General features: G+C 44.0%; 1 protein-coding gene across 1 annotated transcript in view; it reads left to right on the forward strand.

Annotated features, from left to right (window-relative positions):
* Positions 1-15,029, forward strand: part of adprhl1 (ADP-ribosylhydrolase like 1) — a 36,992-nt gene extending 21,963 nt beyond the window's left edge. Inside the window, exons 4-7 of the mRNA XM_048602635.1 lie at positions 736-876; positions 2,856-2,983; positions 13,681-13,813; positions 14,866-15,029. Of these exons, the coding sequence (XP_048458592.1) occupies positions 736-876; positions 2,856-2,983; positions 13,681-13,813; positions 14,866-15,029 (566 nt within the window). The remainder of the gene's footprint in view (positions 1-735; positions 877-2,855; positions 2,984-13,680; positions 13,814-14,865) is intronic.
* Positions 15,030-16,389: the final 1,360 nt, after the last annotated feature.

Raw genomic sequence — 16,389 nt, forward strand, 5'->3', positions numbered from 1 at the left:
CTCTATCCCTCTTCTATCCGCCTCCCACTCTCTCCCTATTTATTTCAGAACCCCCTTCCCCTCCCCCTTTTCTGATGAAGGGTCTAGGCCCGAAACGTCAGCCTCTCTGCTCCTATGATGCTGCTTGGCCTGCTGTGTTCATCCAGCCCTGCACCTTGTTGTCTCGGATTCTCCAGCATCTGCAGTTCCTACTATCTCTGGGTGAGGAGATTAGTAGGAATGCACCTGTTAAATCTCCTGTTTTATTTCTGCACATAACTGAAGGTTGTCATTCATGGTGCTACCATGGTAAATCTCTGAGGTAAAATTTCTGAACTTTTCAAACTTCTTACTACTTTATTTTTATAATTTGACCTATGACCTATATGGTGGACTATTTATTTCTTTTCTAGCTTCTAAGAATTTGATTTTAAGTACCTGTACCTAGGTACCTTTGTACCTAAGATGGTGCTGTAATGAGGTGACTGTAAACTTTTCATTTGAGTACATGTGACAATAAAGCTAATTCAATTCAATTTTCCAAGTTCTGTAAATCTTTTCCAAAGTCTGATGCTAAGAATTGGGTATAACACTCCAGCAAAGGCCTACATCATGTTTTTTCTCCTTTACAAGCATTCATTCACTTTGGTTTGGTCTGTTATTACTGAACCAGCTCTCCCTCGCTCTCTCTCTCACTCTTTCTCTCTCCCTCGCTCTCTCTCTCTCCCTCGCTCTCTCTCTCTCTATTTGCAACAGGTTTCCTCGGATCGCTGTGCACAGCTCTTTTTGCATCCTATGCTGTGCAACGCAAGCCCATAGTGGAGTGGGGAAGGGAGATGTTAAAGGTGGTTGCTGTGGCTGAGGCTTACTGCAGGAAAACCATTCGTCACATGTCAGGTGAGAACTTTATGGTGGGGACTCGGGGAGGAGGATTAACAGAAACTTCCAACTTTAAGACTGGATTCGGTGATGTCTGCATTGTCCTTTGTTCCTTGATTTGAAGTGAGTTCCCAGGATGCTTCACAGGTGGATAGTTAAAGATTGACTCCGAGCCAAAGAAGGGTCACTGGACCTGAAACGTTAACTCTGCTTTGTTTCCACAGATACTGCCAGACCTGACGAGTTTCTCTAGGAATTTCTGTTTTTTTTACAATGACAATTTTAAATTTGACGCATTGGCAAACTAGGAACATGTGCCTGAATTAGGGGAAATTTCCAGTAGTCACAGAATCATACTTCCCACTTAATTTCTGGGACACTATCAACCCTGTCCCTGGATATATCCAGTCCCAATGGCAGAACAGACCCAACAGAAGCACAGTGGTATACAGTCAGGAGGAAGTTGACCTGGGAGTCCTCAGCATTGAGTTATTACTAGCTGGAAGTCAATAGTATAAATATAAAATCTGAGTAAAGACTATTGGAATGTAATTCAGTTTTCAACCGAAATGGAGAATGATAGTATCATCAAACTAATAGAGTTGGAACTGCCTCATGTTGATGGCAGCAGAGGCTGTTCATGTTTCATTTCAATACCCTATTTGGAAGCAAGGAACAGTCTGTTTTCACTATTCCCCACAAAAGGGACAGGTTTTGACAGTTACCCCAAATGGAAAGACTGAAAACCGACAATTCAGTTACTAGTAAGTACTTTTGCAAAGTCAATAGAGTGTGGAGGTGGAGGAACACAGCAGGTCAGTTAGCATCAGAGGAGCAGGAAAGTCGACGTTTCAGGTCAGGACCCTTCATCAGGAGCTGCTCCTCTGCTGCCTGACCTGCCGTGTTCCTCCAGCTCCACATTCTGACTCCAGCAATTCCTGCTGTCTGAGTATGTTCACCGATGTGTACTAGATCAATGGGAGAGATCTCAAAACTCAACTCTCAGTACGAGAGACCTGGATAGATGTACAGCCTCAGTATAGAAGGCCTGAGAAAGATTTACAGCTTCGACAAGGCGAAGCTTAAGATCAATCCCTGGCTTCAGTAGAGGAGAAATTGAGAAAAGAAAATATTGTCAGACTACTAACACTGTTGCTAAAGGTTTTCACCCATCAGGACAAATACAAGAATGCCAAACTTCGAACGATTGCCTTTTCCATGGGAACTCCATGGTCAATCAGAGTTAATCTGCAAACCAATCAAACTAATTTCTCCTATCATATGGATTGTTGTGATCATTTAAAATCAGGCATTCTTGCATTTGTCCTGATAAGAAGTTTCAACAACATGTCTCTCTTTTCAGCAATAATCATAAAAAATTATGGTGTGGACAATGATTGTCCAACTGTCATGTGATTGCAAAATGCAAAACACATTATATTTAATTGCATGAATGGACAATATTTGCTAAATGGTTGAGAGTGCACTACGAATTATGCAATTTTAGGCTGTCACTTTGGGCTTATAGTTCAGTGCACTTGAGTGAACTGGAAGCTACACAGGTTAATACACAAAGTTTTTGTTCTTAGCAGACAGGAAGGACATGTGCAAACACTACATCTGTTTCAACAAAATAGGTGACAGCCACTCTCTAGTTTATTTCTCAGGGCAATTGCTTGGTCAATCAGAGTCAACCTGCCTAGTTTAAATTTAAACAAAACTTGGAAGTTTACTGTTAGTCATCATTTTCCCATTTCACTTTCCATGACAACACACTTGTCAATCAGAGTCCACTTACCAAACAATCAGCATTCCCTTCTCATATGGTATAAAACGTGGTTCCCTTTAATCTTGGTATTCTTGCTAATAGTCCTGATGAGCACAAGAAAAGTTTTTAAAAAATGTGTTCTCTTTCCAGCAACACCTATTTTCATTAAAAGTTCAAAAGCATCCTGAAATTGTAAGAATTGACTCAATAATTGCACTTTTTGCCTTAGAATACCAACAAAATTGGTTTTATTTTGAAACCAAATGGCAGACATATTTGGAAGAAAGAGGAATTTCACAGGAAGGGCAGAACACACCAACTTTTCCAAAGAACTATGACGCAGAGAAAAGAGATCAGGTTGGTGTGCTGCAGTTCATAATTCTGAATTAAAACTCTGCCTGCCATTCTGAAACTTTATGGGGCTGATTTTGACAGAGGGAAGGCTTACCAACCAGTTTTTCAAAATGCTTCCCATCATTTTGGTTTCTGAGATTGTACACTTTGAGTACCGAAGACCACTGTGGATGCCCAATGAAGTAGACTGACCCTGCATTGTTATGGACCAGAATAGAGTAGGTATTACTACGGTGCAACTATATGAGAATGCAACAAAAACAAAGTTGCTGGAAAAGCTCAGCAGGTCTGGTAGCATCTGTGGAGGAGAAAACAGAGTTAACGTTTCGAGTCTGGTGAACCTTCCTCAGAACTGATGGTGGCTGGGAAAACGTCAGTTTATATGCAGAAAATAGGGAGGTGGGTGGGGTAGGGAGTAAACGATAGGATAGAGCCCAAAGAGAGAGAAAGACAGTTGGACAGACAAAGGAATTGCTAACGATCAGGCTGGGAGGGTGAATAGTTGTTAATGGGGACTGTTAGTGACTAACAACAGTGGGTGTGTAGTGGCAGGCTATGCGGTAACAAACCCTGGTGTGTGGGGGCTGGGACATGGGAGAGTTTAGGCCCTAAAATTATTGAACTCAATATTGAGTCCGGAGGGCTGTAGGGTTCCCAAGCGGAAAATGAGGTGTTGTTCCTCCAGCTTGCGTTGGAATTCACTGGAACACTGTAGCAAGCCGGAGACAGAAATGTTGGCCAGGGAGCATCCCTGTTTACTGGCTTCCAGTTTACCGGCTCCAGCCACCTCCTCTTTACCATGGATGTGCAATCCCTTTACACGTCCGTTCCCCACCAGGAGGGTCTTAGGGCTCTCCGCTTCTTCCTGGAGCAAAGACCTGAACCATCCCCACCCACCACCACCCTCCTCCGCTTGGCTGAGCTTGTCCTCACCCTCAACAACTTCTCTTTCAACTCCTCTCAATTTCTTCAGGTAAGAGGAGTTGCCATGGGTACCCGCATGGGACCTAGTTATGCCTGTCTCTTTGTGGGGTACGTGGAACATTCCTTGTTCCAGTCCTATTCCGGCCCCCACCCACAACTCTTTCTCCAATACATCGAAGATATCATCGGTGCTGCTTCCCTATCTCGTTGAGAATTGGAAAACTTCATCAATTTCGCCTCCAATTTCCACCCTGCCCTCACTTTCACCTGGTCTATCTCTGACTCCTTCCTTCCCTTCCTCGACATTTCTGTTTCCATTTCTGGAGATAGACTGGCCACTAATATCCATTACAAACCCATTGACTCCCACAGCTACCTGGACTATACATCCTCACACCCCACTTCCTGTAAAGACTCCATCCCATTCTTTCAGTTCCTCCATCTCCGTCGTATATGTTTAGATGAGGCCAACTTCGACAAGGGAGCCTCAAATGTCCACATTCTTCCTCAACCGAGGATTCCTCAGCTCAACAGGGCCCTCCATCGGGTCCGACCAATCTCCTGCACTTCTGCCCTCACCCCTTCTCTTCCCTCCCGCAATAGCGATAGGGTTCCCCTTATCCTCACCTACCATCCCACCAGCATCCACATCCAGAAGATCATCAGACGCCATTTCCGCCACCTCCAGCAAGATGCCACCACCAGACACATATTCCCCTCCCCTCCCTTGTCCGCCTTCCGCAGGGACTGTTCCCTCCGGGACACCCTGGTCCATACCTCCTTCACCCCAACACCTCCCCACAGCCTTACGGCACCTTCCTCTGTAACCAGCAAAGGTGCAACACCTGCGCATTTACCTCCTCCCTCCCCAGTATCCAAAGGCCCAAACATACCTTCCAGGTGAAGCAACACTTCCAAGAATCTAGTCTACTGCATTCACTGCTCACAATGTGGTCTCCTCTACATTGGGGAAACGAAGCGTAGACTTGGCGACCGCTTCGCAGAACATCTACATTCTGCTTGCAAAAAAGACCTTGAACTACCCGTTGCCTACCACTTCAATGCACCACCCTGCTCCCTGGCCAACATCTCTGTCTCCGGCTTGCTACAGTGTTCCAGTGAAGCCCAGCGCAAGCTGGAGGAACAACACCTCATTTTCTGCTTGGGGACCCTACAGCCCTCCAGACTCAATATTGAGTTCAATAATTTTAGGGCCTAAACTCTCCCATGTCCCAGCTCCCCACCCCACACACCAGGCTTTGTTATCACATAGCCTGCCACTACACGCCCCCTGTTGTTAGTCACTAACAGTCCCCATTAACAACTATTCACCCTCCCAGCCTGATCGTTAGCAACTCCTTTGTCTGTCCAACTGTTTTTCTCTCTCTTTGGGCTCTATCCTATCGCTTACTCTCTACCCCACCCACCTCCCTTTTTTCTGCATATAAACTGACGTTTTCCCAGCCACCATCGGTTCTGAGGAAGGGTCACCGGACCCAAAACGTTAACTCTGTTTTCTTCTCCACAGATGCTGCCAGACCTGCTGAGCTTTTCCAGCAACTTTGTTTTTGTTCCTGATTTACAGCATCCGCAATTCTTTTGGTTTTAATATGAGAATGCAGATGTAAGAGGTTTTAAAACACACTGGTGCAAAGCAGTGGCACCTTCTCTCATTATACTGCCAGGTCACATATCTGTACATGTAAGAATCTAGCATGTGTGACACTGGCAAGACCAAGATTATTTGATTTCATTTCTGTACAGTAAAAGGGTAGATTTGGTACCAATGGTCTGGACTGAGTTGCTCCTTGAGCAGTGGCATAGTGGAATGGTTGGTACAATTTCTGAGCTTTGGAAATGTCTCGGTTGAATGGTTTTGTATCTGTGCACTGGGATTGTTGAAGATGCATCATTAGTTCAAGCTAGTGTGGTATCTGTGTTCTAGTAAGGATAGAGTTGGTTGTCCTGTTAACAGTGCTGTGCATGGGGTCAGTTTGGAGCAGTAAGTGTGCTTTATAACAACAGAACAAAAAGAATGGTAGAGATCCCATGTATGAGTAATGCTGACAAGTCAGATCCCAGAACAAAACCTGTCTTCTTTAATCATGTGTTTAAGTTGGTTATCATGGTGGTTAGTCAATTTAGCTAGACAAGGCTGCAGATGTTCTTTAACAACTGAATTGCACATTCATTGCACAAAAAGTATAAACCTATATATAAAAAGTAGCAGTTAGAAAAATCCTAACACAAAAAGCATAACAAGGTTTTAATTTCTTATGCAACATTATCCTTTTACTCTGATCTCAACTCTTCAAGTTCTTACTGAATTGACTCCTCCCAGTTTCTTAGTCTTGGTCTATGGAGACAATTTTATGATTTGTTCTTAAGACCTCTACCTTTCACAACTCTGATGCCTTTAAACTTTTTCAGTTCTAATAACTTGATGATTTCTATCTGAACTGTCCTGGTTGGAAGTTCCACCATCTATAATGCTTTGGCCACAGTGAGCAGCTCCCTTGAGCTAAAAGCTCAATTCTCTGATTGGGAGAAACTGCTATCCCTTCTAAACTAAACTTCTGAACTGAACTCCCAAACTAAACAAATAGCATTTTATGTGTTGTAAACTCAGCAATATAAATATTCTATCCTTTAACATTGTAGGGGTTCTGCTAGCCTGAAGGAAAAGTCTTCTGGGGATTAATGCAACCAGGTTACTGTTTCAAAAAATACATGTTTGAAGAAAAATACTTTCACAAAACAGCCCTCCTCCATCTATCTTTGTATTAAAATCCAAATCCCAAAAGATAATATTATGCACCTTTCGTCATATTTTATACTGACAATATCACAGAAGGGATGTGAGCATCACTGGCTGTGGCAACATTTATTGCTCATCCCTGGTTGCCATTGAGAAGGTTGTAGTGAGCTGCCTTCTTGAACCGCTACAGTCCATGTGCTGTAGGTTAACCCACAATGCTGTTAGGGAGGAAATTACAGGATTTTAACCCAGCGTCAGTGAAGGAACAGCGATAGATTTCCAAGTCAGGATGGTGAGTGGCTTGAAGGGAAACCTGAAGGTGGTGGTGTTCCCATGTATCTGCTGCCCTTGCCCTTCTGGATGGTAGTGGTCGTGGGTTTGGAAGGTGCTGACTATGGAGCCTTGGTGAATTTCTAATATAGAAACAGAATGTGCTGAAAAAATATAGCAGGTCTGGCAGGATCTTTGGGGTGAGAAACAGTTAAGATTTCAATATTTCAAGATTCCAATATGACACTTCTTTGGACCTGAATAGGGGCAGGGGGAATTGATGATAAATGAAGGCTTTTGTGCTATTGACAAAAGGGGAGACAGGGAACAAATGGAACATTTGGTTACAGTGCACAGTGCAAAAGACAAGAAGGATGCTAGTGATGATGGGGAGCTATAGATGTAAAGTAGATGTTAATGGAAGGTGCTAAAATCAATCTGTGTTATTGAGAGCAATCAAGATGCTGTTGTGGTATAATTAAATTAATTAATCAAGATCATTAATTAATGAATTTATCAAGGTAATTAATTGATCAAGGTCATGCTCTGAAGTTCTGGAAGTCAGTATTAAGTCGTAGAAGCTGTAAAGTGCCTAAGTGGAAAATGAGGTCTTGTTCCTTAAGCTTGTGTTGTATTTCATTGGGATGTTGGAGCAGACCCAGTACAGGAATGTTAGTGTGAGAGCAAGGTGGATTATTGAAATGGTAAAACAACTGGGAGGTCAGGGCCATTCCTACAGACAGAGGGGAGATGTTCCACAGAGTAGTTATCCACACTGTGTTTGTGTCTACGATGTAAAGGAGACTGTATTATGAGCAGTGAATACAGTGGACTAGATTGAAGGACAAGTGAAACATTTGCTTCAGTGTGTTTGGGTCCTTGGACAGTGAGGATGGAGGAGGTGAATGGATTACGGGCGGCACCGTGGCTCAGTGGTTAGTACTGCTGCCTCACAGCACCAGGGACACTGTTTTGATTCCACTCTTGGGGGACTGTCTGTGTGAAGTTTGCACGTTCTCTCCATGTCAGCGTGGGTTTCCTCTGGATGCTCCGGTTCCCTCCCACAGTCCAATAATGGTGAATTGGCCATGCTAAATTGCCTGTAGTGTTCAGGGATGTGTAGATTAGCTGGGTTATAGGGGGATGGGTCTGGATGGGATGCTCTGAGGGTCAGTGTGGACTTGTTGGGCCGAAGAGCTTGTTTCCACACTGTAGGGATACTATGAAATATTACACCTTCAGTGTCTGCCTGGGAGGGTGCCACGGGGAGTGAGGAAGCAATCGGAGTGATTGAGGAGTGTCCCTGAGGGAATGATCCCTGCGGGAATGCTGACATTGGAGAGGAGGGGAAGATGGGTTTGGTGGTATCCTGCTGGAGGTGACAGAAATGGAGGAGGATGTGGTGTGGAGACTGATGTGATGGAAAGGGAGGACAAGGGGAAACTGTTGATGCTCTGGGAGGAAGGGGAAGGGACAAGGGCAGAAGTGCGAGAAATGGATCAGACACGGCTGAGGACCCTGTCAACCACAATTCCAGGGTTCAGTGGGGAGTCCTCAGCTTAGGAGGAAGGGAAGCAGCCATGTTGAAGGTGACATCATCAGAACCGATGAGACAAGAGACGGAGAAACTGGGAGAATGGAATGGAATCCTGACAGAAAGCAGGGTGTGAGGAGGTGTATTCGAGGTAACTGTGGGTTTGTAATGAATATCAGCCTATCCCCAGAAATGGAAACAGTGAAGTCAGAGAAGGAAGAGTTAGAACTGGACCAGGGAAAGTGAGAGAAGGAGGGAAATTGGAAGTAGAATTGATGATTTTCCAGAACTGACACCAAAGACAGCATCAGTGTATCAGAGAAAGAGATGTAGTTGGGGGCCCAAGTTGGACTGGGACAAAGAACATTCTAGATACCCCACAAAAGACACAACTGGGAGCCATGTGGGTACCCATGGCCACCCCTTTGACCTGGAGAAAGCAAAATGAGTTAAAGGAGAAGTTGTTCAAAGTGCAAATGAGCTGAGCCAATTGGAGAGTAGTAATGGATGGGAATGGTTCAGGTCTCTGATCAAGGAAGAAACAGTGAGGCCCAGACCAATCTCACATGTGGAGGGATCACACATCCAGAGAAGCCAGCTAGGACCCAGAAAACTGGAAATTGTAGAACCAATGGAAAATGCCAGGTGAATCACAAATGTGAGCAGGGAAGAGACTGAACAAAGGGGAATAGCATAGTCAAGATCAGAAGAAGAAATGAGTTCAATGGGACAGGAACCAGCTGAAATGATGGGTCTGGAGGCAGTCCTGTTTGAGGATTTTGGGAAGAGGGCAGAAGCGGCCTGTGTGGGTTGGGGGCCTATGAGGTTGTCATTGTGGAAGGAGATCTCCAGAGGAGATGAGGTCAGCGACAGTCTTGGAAATTACAGCCTGGTGTTCAATAGTGGGGTCATTGTCCAGCGAGAGATGGGAGGAAGAATCTGACAGTTGGCACTCAGCTTCTGCCAGGTAGAGGGCAACTGGCAGAATGTTTAACAGCACCGCCTTATCAGCGGGTTTGATAACAAGATCAGGGTTGGAACTGAGAGAGCTTATTCCAACATGAGCACATTTTTCATCAGATTTCTGTACATTTCTGATTCTATTCAGTCGCTGAGTTGTTGCTGTTAGTTTTGTGGCTATTGTCAATTCAAAGGCTAATTAATCAAACTAATAATTCACCTTTGGTCAGCCACAGGGATATATGACAAAGTTTCTGTTGTACTCTGTTGTTTTACCAAACCTCCTCATCATTCACAGCCTGAATAGTTTTACATGTGGAGATTTTATTTTCTAACCAATTAGAATTTGACTGTCATTGAGGGCTTGTGGTCTGTCCCTATCTAGAAATGGAGATCAAAGTCAAAATCTGTGAGCTTTCCACAAATCCATTTAGCAACAAATGCTTCCTTTTCTATCATAGCATGTCTGTGTACAGTTTCTGCCAGTGAGTGGACACATAGTAAACTACTAAGAATCATACAGTACAAGAACAGGCCGTTCGGCCCTCCAAGCCTGCAACGACACATTTTCCCCTTCCATATTAAAACTGTTTTCATTTACAGGACCCGTATCCCTCTATTCCCTTCCTATTCATGTATTCGTCCAGGTGTTTCTTGAATGCTGCTATTGTGTTTACTTCTACCATCTTTCAAATTGGCAGGCAGTAACTAGTGGGATGCCACAGGGTTCGGTGCTGGGACCCCAGCTATTCACAATATATATTAATGATTTAGATGAGGGAACAAAATGTAACATCTCCAAGTTTGCAGATGATACCAAATTGGGTAGGATGGTGAAAAGTGACAAGGATGCAGAGATCCTTCAGCATGATCTGGACAGGTTGGGTGAGTGGGCAAATCAATGCCAGAAGCAGTAAAATTTGGATAAATGTGAGGTTACTAACTTTGGAAGCAGAAACAAGAAGGCAGATTACTACCTGAATGGCTGTAAATTGGGAGAGGGGAGTGTGTAGCAGGACCTGGATGTCCTTCTGCACCAGTCGCTGAAGGTAAGCATTCAGGTGCAGCGGGCAGTATGTTGGCCTTCATTGTGAGAGGTTTTCAGTACAGGAGCAGGAATATTGTGCGCAGTTTTGGTCTCCTTTTCTGAGGAAGGATGCTCTTGCTCTTGAGGGAGTGCAGCGAAGGTTTACCAGGCTGATTCCCAGTATGGTAGGTCTGACGTATGAGGAGAGATTGATTAGGTTGGGATTGTTTTCACTGGAGTTCAGATGAATGAAGGTGGGGGATCCCATAGAGATTTATAAAATTCTAACAGGATTGGACAGGGTAGTGCAGGGAGGATGTTCCTGATGGTGGGTGTGTCCAGAACCAAGGGTCACAGTCTGAGGTTTCGGGGTAGGCCATTTAGGACGGAGATGAAGGGGAGACATTTCTTCACCCAAAGAGTGGTGAGCCTGTGGAATTCATTACCACAGGAAGTAGTTGATGCCAAAACACTGAATGTGTTCAAAAGGCGACTAGATATAGCACTTGGGGCGAATGGGATCAAAGGTTATGGGAGAAAGCAGGATTAGGCTGTTGAGTGAAATGGTCAGCCATGATCATGATGAATGGCGGAGCAGGCTCAAAGGGCCGAATGGCCCCCTCCTGCTCCTATCTTCTATGTTTCTATATGTTTCCATGTTTCTATCTCCTCTGGCAGCACGTTCCAGGCACACACCACACTTTGTGTGAAACCACGCCTCACACATCTCTTTTAAACTTCCCCCTTCTGAGGAAGGGTTACTGGACCCAAAACGTTACCTCAGATTTTTTTTATTCACAGATGCTGCCAGACGTGCTGAGCTTTCCCAGTAACTTCTGTTTTTGTTCCTGATTTATAGTTCTTTCGCTTTTTTTTGGTTTTTAGGAAGTTTCTGACTGGGTTTATCCTGCCCATCAATCTCTGGAGCAGTAGGAGGCCATTCAGGCCATCAACTCTGCTCCTCATGTTCCAAGGAGCTGGAAACTCTTTGATTGCTGCTATCTTTTGACATTAGATGCACCCACCATCTGCCAAAGGAAATTAACAGTCAGTTGTGAGAAATTGCATTTGCTGGTGAGTGTAAATGAATATTGTCTGGGTACCCTTTTAAATATGATGCCCAGATATTGGAGCCCAGTAGGTCCCGGCAGGTTTCAGAACTTCCTATCTATAAAATTTGATATTTTACCTGTGCTTGCAATGAAATCCCACAGGAAAACCTAACCTGTCTCCAAAGGAAGTCCTTCCCACTTTTCAGGCCCATTAGGTCACTTAACTTCAGAAGAGAAAGTTCCTTCCAGTTGTTCTACAATAGTTGTCCTATAACCTTGAGAGTTCTATCTGTGGAATATTTATTGATCTTATTGAATGGCAGGACAGGTTTGAGGGGCTGAATGGCCTAATCTAGCTCCCAAGTCTTGTGTTTTTGTCTCTAGTTCCTAACCTCATCCACACAGGTAGCAAGCTATGCAGACCAATGGGCAAAAATTGTAGCTTCAGAATTTTCTTTGGTTGACCGACCTGCATTTGAACCCTCCTGTTCCTGAACACTAATCAAATTCCATCCATTATCTAAAGGATGGTTTTTTCTTCAATGTCAGAATGTCATTTCTCTGATATTTACATCTCAAACTCCATCTCACTAACTCAGAGCTACAGAGTTGTAAACACTTGATTAGATGTGACTGACTGGGATCATGTTTGGTCACAATTGGTTGGTTTGGGATCTTCTCTTAGATGGTTGCAGTTGATTCTTTGGTTACCTGTGCTCTGGGTAAGTCACATTGGTTGGTTTGGTATCCGAGAGATCTGGGAGGATTAAGTAGGCTGACTCAGTATCTGTCGGCTTGTATTTGTGGTCTGTAATAGTACAGAGCAATGGGTTGGAATCTGTGCCCACCTCTGGCCCAGGCTATTTGAGATAGTACCTTTACCCTGGGAGAGTTAGGGCTCAGCGCTCTGAGTTTCCAGGTTCATTGGGTTTGGTAACTTCTCAGGGATTGCCATTTCCAGCTTAACGTCACTATCGAATGCATTTTCCCCTCCCCTTCCAGCATTGCAAAGGGACCATTCCTTCCTCAACACCCTGGTCCACTTCTCAATCTCTCCCAAAACCTATCCCCCTTCTCATACCAAAGATGCTACATTCTCCCCTTCATCTCCTCTCTTTCTACTATCCATGACTTAAACATTCCTTTAAGGGGAAACAGCTGTAGTTAGCATATGGTATACACCACTCCAGTTCTCATCTGCACTGAGGAGACTAACTGCAGACTGGTTCTGACACGAGTAATCCTGATCTTCCAAAACAATTGCTCACTGCTGCAATCCCACCCAGGCCTCCTTATTCTCAGCTTTCCATATTCAGCTAGACACTTTATGCAGGGAATCTTAGTGGTAAGATGACAACCCCCACCCACCACCACCACCACCACCACCACCACCACCACCAAAAGAGAAACAATACACAGGTGTATGAGAGCATGGGACTAGCCCTGGTGTCCATCAACCAGATCCCAACTATTGATCAAATAATACCACTGCTTTGTGGTTTGGCCAAGTCAAACCAGCTGGTGGTGCCTCTAAGCACATACCTTCCAACCATTCCTACAATCGAGTGGGCTTCCGATGTGGGTTCTTCTGCCCATTCTCTGGTTTGAGAGTCGGTAAGCTCAAGCTGAAGATACAGAAATTGGGCAAGTCTGTGTCTCTAGATCAGCCTAGGCTATACAGAAGAAAAAGACAAATGGAGGGGACCCATCACAGCGAGAGGACGAATACAGGAAGTGTGGCTTATGGTTTACAAAAACAAATTTGATTCGTATTAGAGCAGGGAACCCCAGCTTACTGCCAATGGTGGGAAGAATCATTGTATTCAGTCAGCCTGTGCCTTAAGCTGGACAACCCGCAGTCAAAAAGACCTGACAATGCCTGCTGTCTTCTATGAGTGCAAAAGACTTACTTGTCCCTTTACTGCCCCCTTTTTGCCTTACACTATGTCCTGCCTTCCAGCCTCCTATTTCCTTTCTCTCTCCTTTAGCTGTTTTCCGGCCTCCGAACTTGCCTGAAACCTGTCCCACTGAGTATTTTCTGCATTTTCTCCTGAGATTTCCAATGTCTGTAGGTTTGCATTTTCATATAAATAGATAGAAGGGACTGAGAGAATTAATAGTATAAATTTAACAGTCTTAGACAAAAGAATAACATCCAGTCAAATTAATCCAAAGGTCTACAAGGAATGGAGTTCAGAAGGTGTGGGTGGGAGGAGAGGACATGATGCTCCAATGATAGCCTATGATGCCCTCCTCTTCGCTGGCAATGACTGGACACAACTATGTCATCACGCCATGTTTCATGGGGGTGAGTACGACTGTAGATTATTTGCATTGAGATTTGGATTCATCAGATCAGCATGGAATGTCTGAGAGGATTAAGGTAGCCTTGGAGAGATGGGTTCATCAAACATAGAAAATTCTCTTTCTGGTTCCTCTGCAGATGGAAATTAAACTTTGAAAACATGAAACTGTCATTTCAGCACATTAAGCTCAGAATGTTTCAGAAAACAATTAGGATGTTTATCAGCTTTTAATGGGAGATTTTTTTGGCTGGTTAATGCCTTAGCTCCATCTATCCAGCATTGTGATATCGTCCTGATGCTCTCACCGAATATAACTCCGTATTGGTGTCTCAGAAGCTCCAATTATCCCCTAGCATCTACACCCCTTTTTGGAGGAAGACTGTTCCAAATTTTCACCACTCTGTGTGTGATTTCCCTCCTGATCAGTTTCACTCTGATTCTGGTCTTATTCTTCCTAAGTCCTGCACTCCTCCTCCACAGGATATCATTTCACACTATCTACCCTCCCAAATCCTTTAGGTGACTTCTACATTTGGATTGGATCAGCCCTCAATTTGCTTTATGCAGGGTCTATGACATAGGTTTATAGAACCTAGTTTCATGTTGTAGCCCTGGTAAATTGGTCCTGAATCCTCTTCCAAGACCAGTTCATCCTTCCCGATTATCCAGTGCCCAGAACTGAACCCACAGCTCTGGAAATACCAAACTCGGTATCTGGGATTTCAGGATTTCTCCTGGTACCTTGACTGGTACATTCAACAAGCGTAAAGGGTGCCTAAACTTCAGACTGTCTGGAACAATCTCTCTGGACATAACATTCAGAATGAGAGGAGACCATGTAGCACTTGATGTCATCAGGGCCATCTCTAGTAAACGAACATCAACATACAAGTAGGATCCATATCGTCAACCACTCTTGCATCCTTAACCAACAATGAGATTTGCTGCTGTATATGGCACCTTCCTGTGCATTAACAGGTTGCCACATGAGCCAGCACAATAGTGTAAAACTAGCTAAGGAGAAACACTTTACCTCATATCTTTATATCAACAGGTGAGAGTGGAGCCACTGGATCGATTGCTGGCTGTCTCTATGGCCTCCTTTATGGAATGACCAGTATCCCCCCAGGTTTATACAAGAATTTGGAATTCAGGGAGAGACTGGAGGAGCTTGCAGAAGAACTGTATAAAGCAGCAAATGACAGCAAATCCAAATGACCTTGAGAGGTATAAGGGGACAAAACCATATCATTACATTGCAGATGACAGATACTGGAAATCTGAAAAGTTACTGAATGAACTACAAATAATAAATGGATAGCAGGACAGATAAAGACGATAAGTAGGAATGAGCACAGTTTTGTGGCTTTATGATAAATTTATGTACTTCATAAATATAATATGTGCACAAGTGTCCATGGGGCCACGCTTGCTTGGAACCAGATGTTCAGCATTTTAGGTTTTGTTTCTAATTGGAATTTCAGATGAACCTCAAATGATATTACAGTAAGATTTGACAGAAATACTAAGCAAATTTCACCCTACAATGTTTCTAAAATGCCTTAGTACATATAGTGTACTAATCTAATATACATAAATGTATACTTCTGTAATGTCCACTTTCTAATACTGTAGAAGTGTGTACTTTAAAATACATGTAGGCAGATCTTGACAGTATACATGTACTGTGCATTTTCCTCTATTAAACATCCAAGTACAGTGTAGGATGGTGAGTTATAATCCCAGTCCCTCTGTTGGTGCTCCCCATCACACCTGAACCGTACTGCACATTCCTACCAAATTGGCAGCATGTAATACTTACTTTTAAAACAAAAAAGGCCTTTACTGCAGGGCCTCCCAAACTCTGGGTTGCAACATTCTCCCCAGCCAAAATTTTGGGGACAGGTGTTCCAGACAGCCATGGGTGCCATGGAACTCTAACCCATTGCTAAAAGCTGGTGACCCTTTTAAAATCTGAATTTGTTTTGCAAAGTGGGCATAGCCTTGATGCCTGAATGCTGTGATGAAAGACCCTGTGTGGAGAAGTAGGTTAAAAAAATCTGCCAATGAATCAGATCATTTTTTCCCCTGGCCTCTGCTGTCACAGATGTCTCAGCATCCTCACCCCAGTCATGGCTATTCTCAAGCACCAAAATAGGGTCTCAACTGGGAAAAGGTTTGGGAAACTCTGCTTTAAGGGTTAAATTACAAAGACGGTTTTCATAAACTTGGCTTTGCATTACCTTGAGTTTAGAAGAGTGGGAGTTGATGGAACTGGAGGGGCTTAAAATGCCAGAGAATGACTAGGGAGGGGATAGGGATGGAGACAGAGGGGAATCCAGAACAAACCATCAATGAAACAAGAGCTCAGTGGTTCAGGGATGATGGCGCAAGGCACTTTATCAAAGGGCAGTGAGAATCTGGATCACTCTTCATCTTTTCGCCTGCACCCCACGCCCCTCTAGAAGAAAAATGTGCCTGTTGTGGGCATGTAGTTTAGGGGACTGACATTAGTAGATTTTGGTTTGGTGAGGCTATCAAGAGATATGGTGCAACAGCAGCAAAATGGACTTAAGAT

Source organism: Rhincodon typus, chromosome 11 (assembly GCF_021869965.1).
Source record: "Rhincodon typus isolate 14 chromosome 11, sRhiTyp1.1, whole genome shotgun sequence".
Classification (NCBI taxonomy): domain Eukaryota; kingdom Metazoa; phylum Chordata; class Chondrichthyes; order Orectolobiformes; family Rhincodontidae; genus Rhincodon; species Rhincodon typus.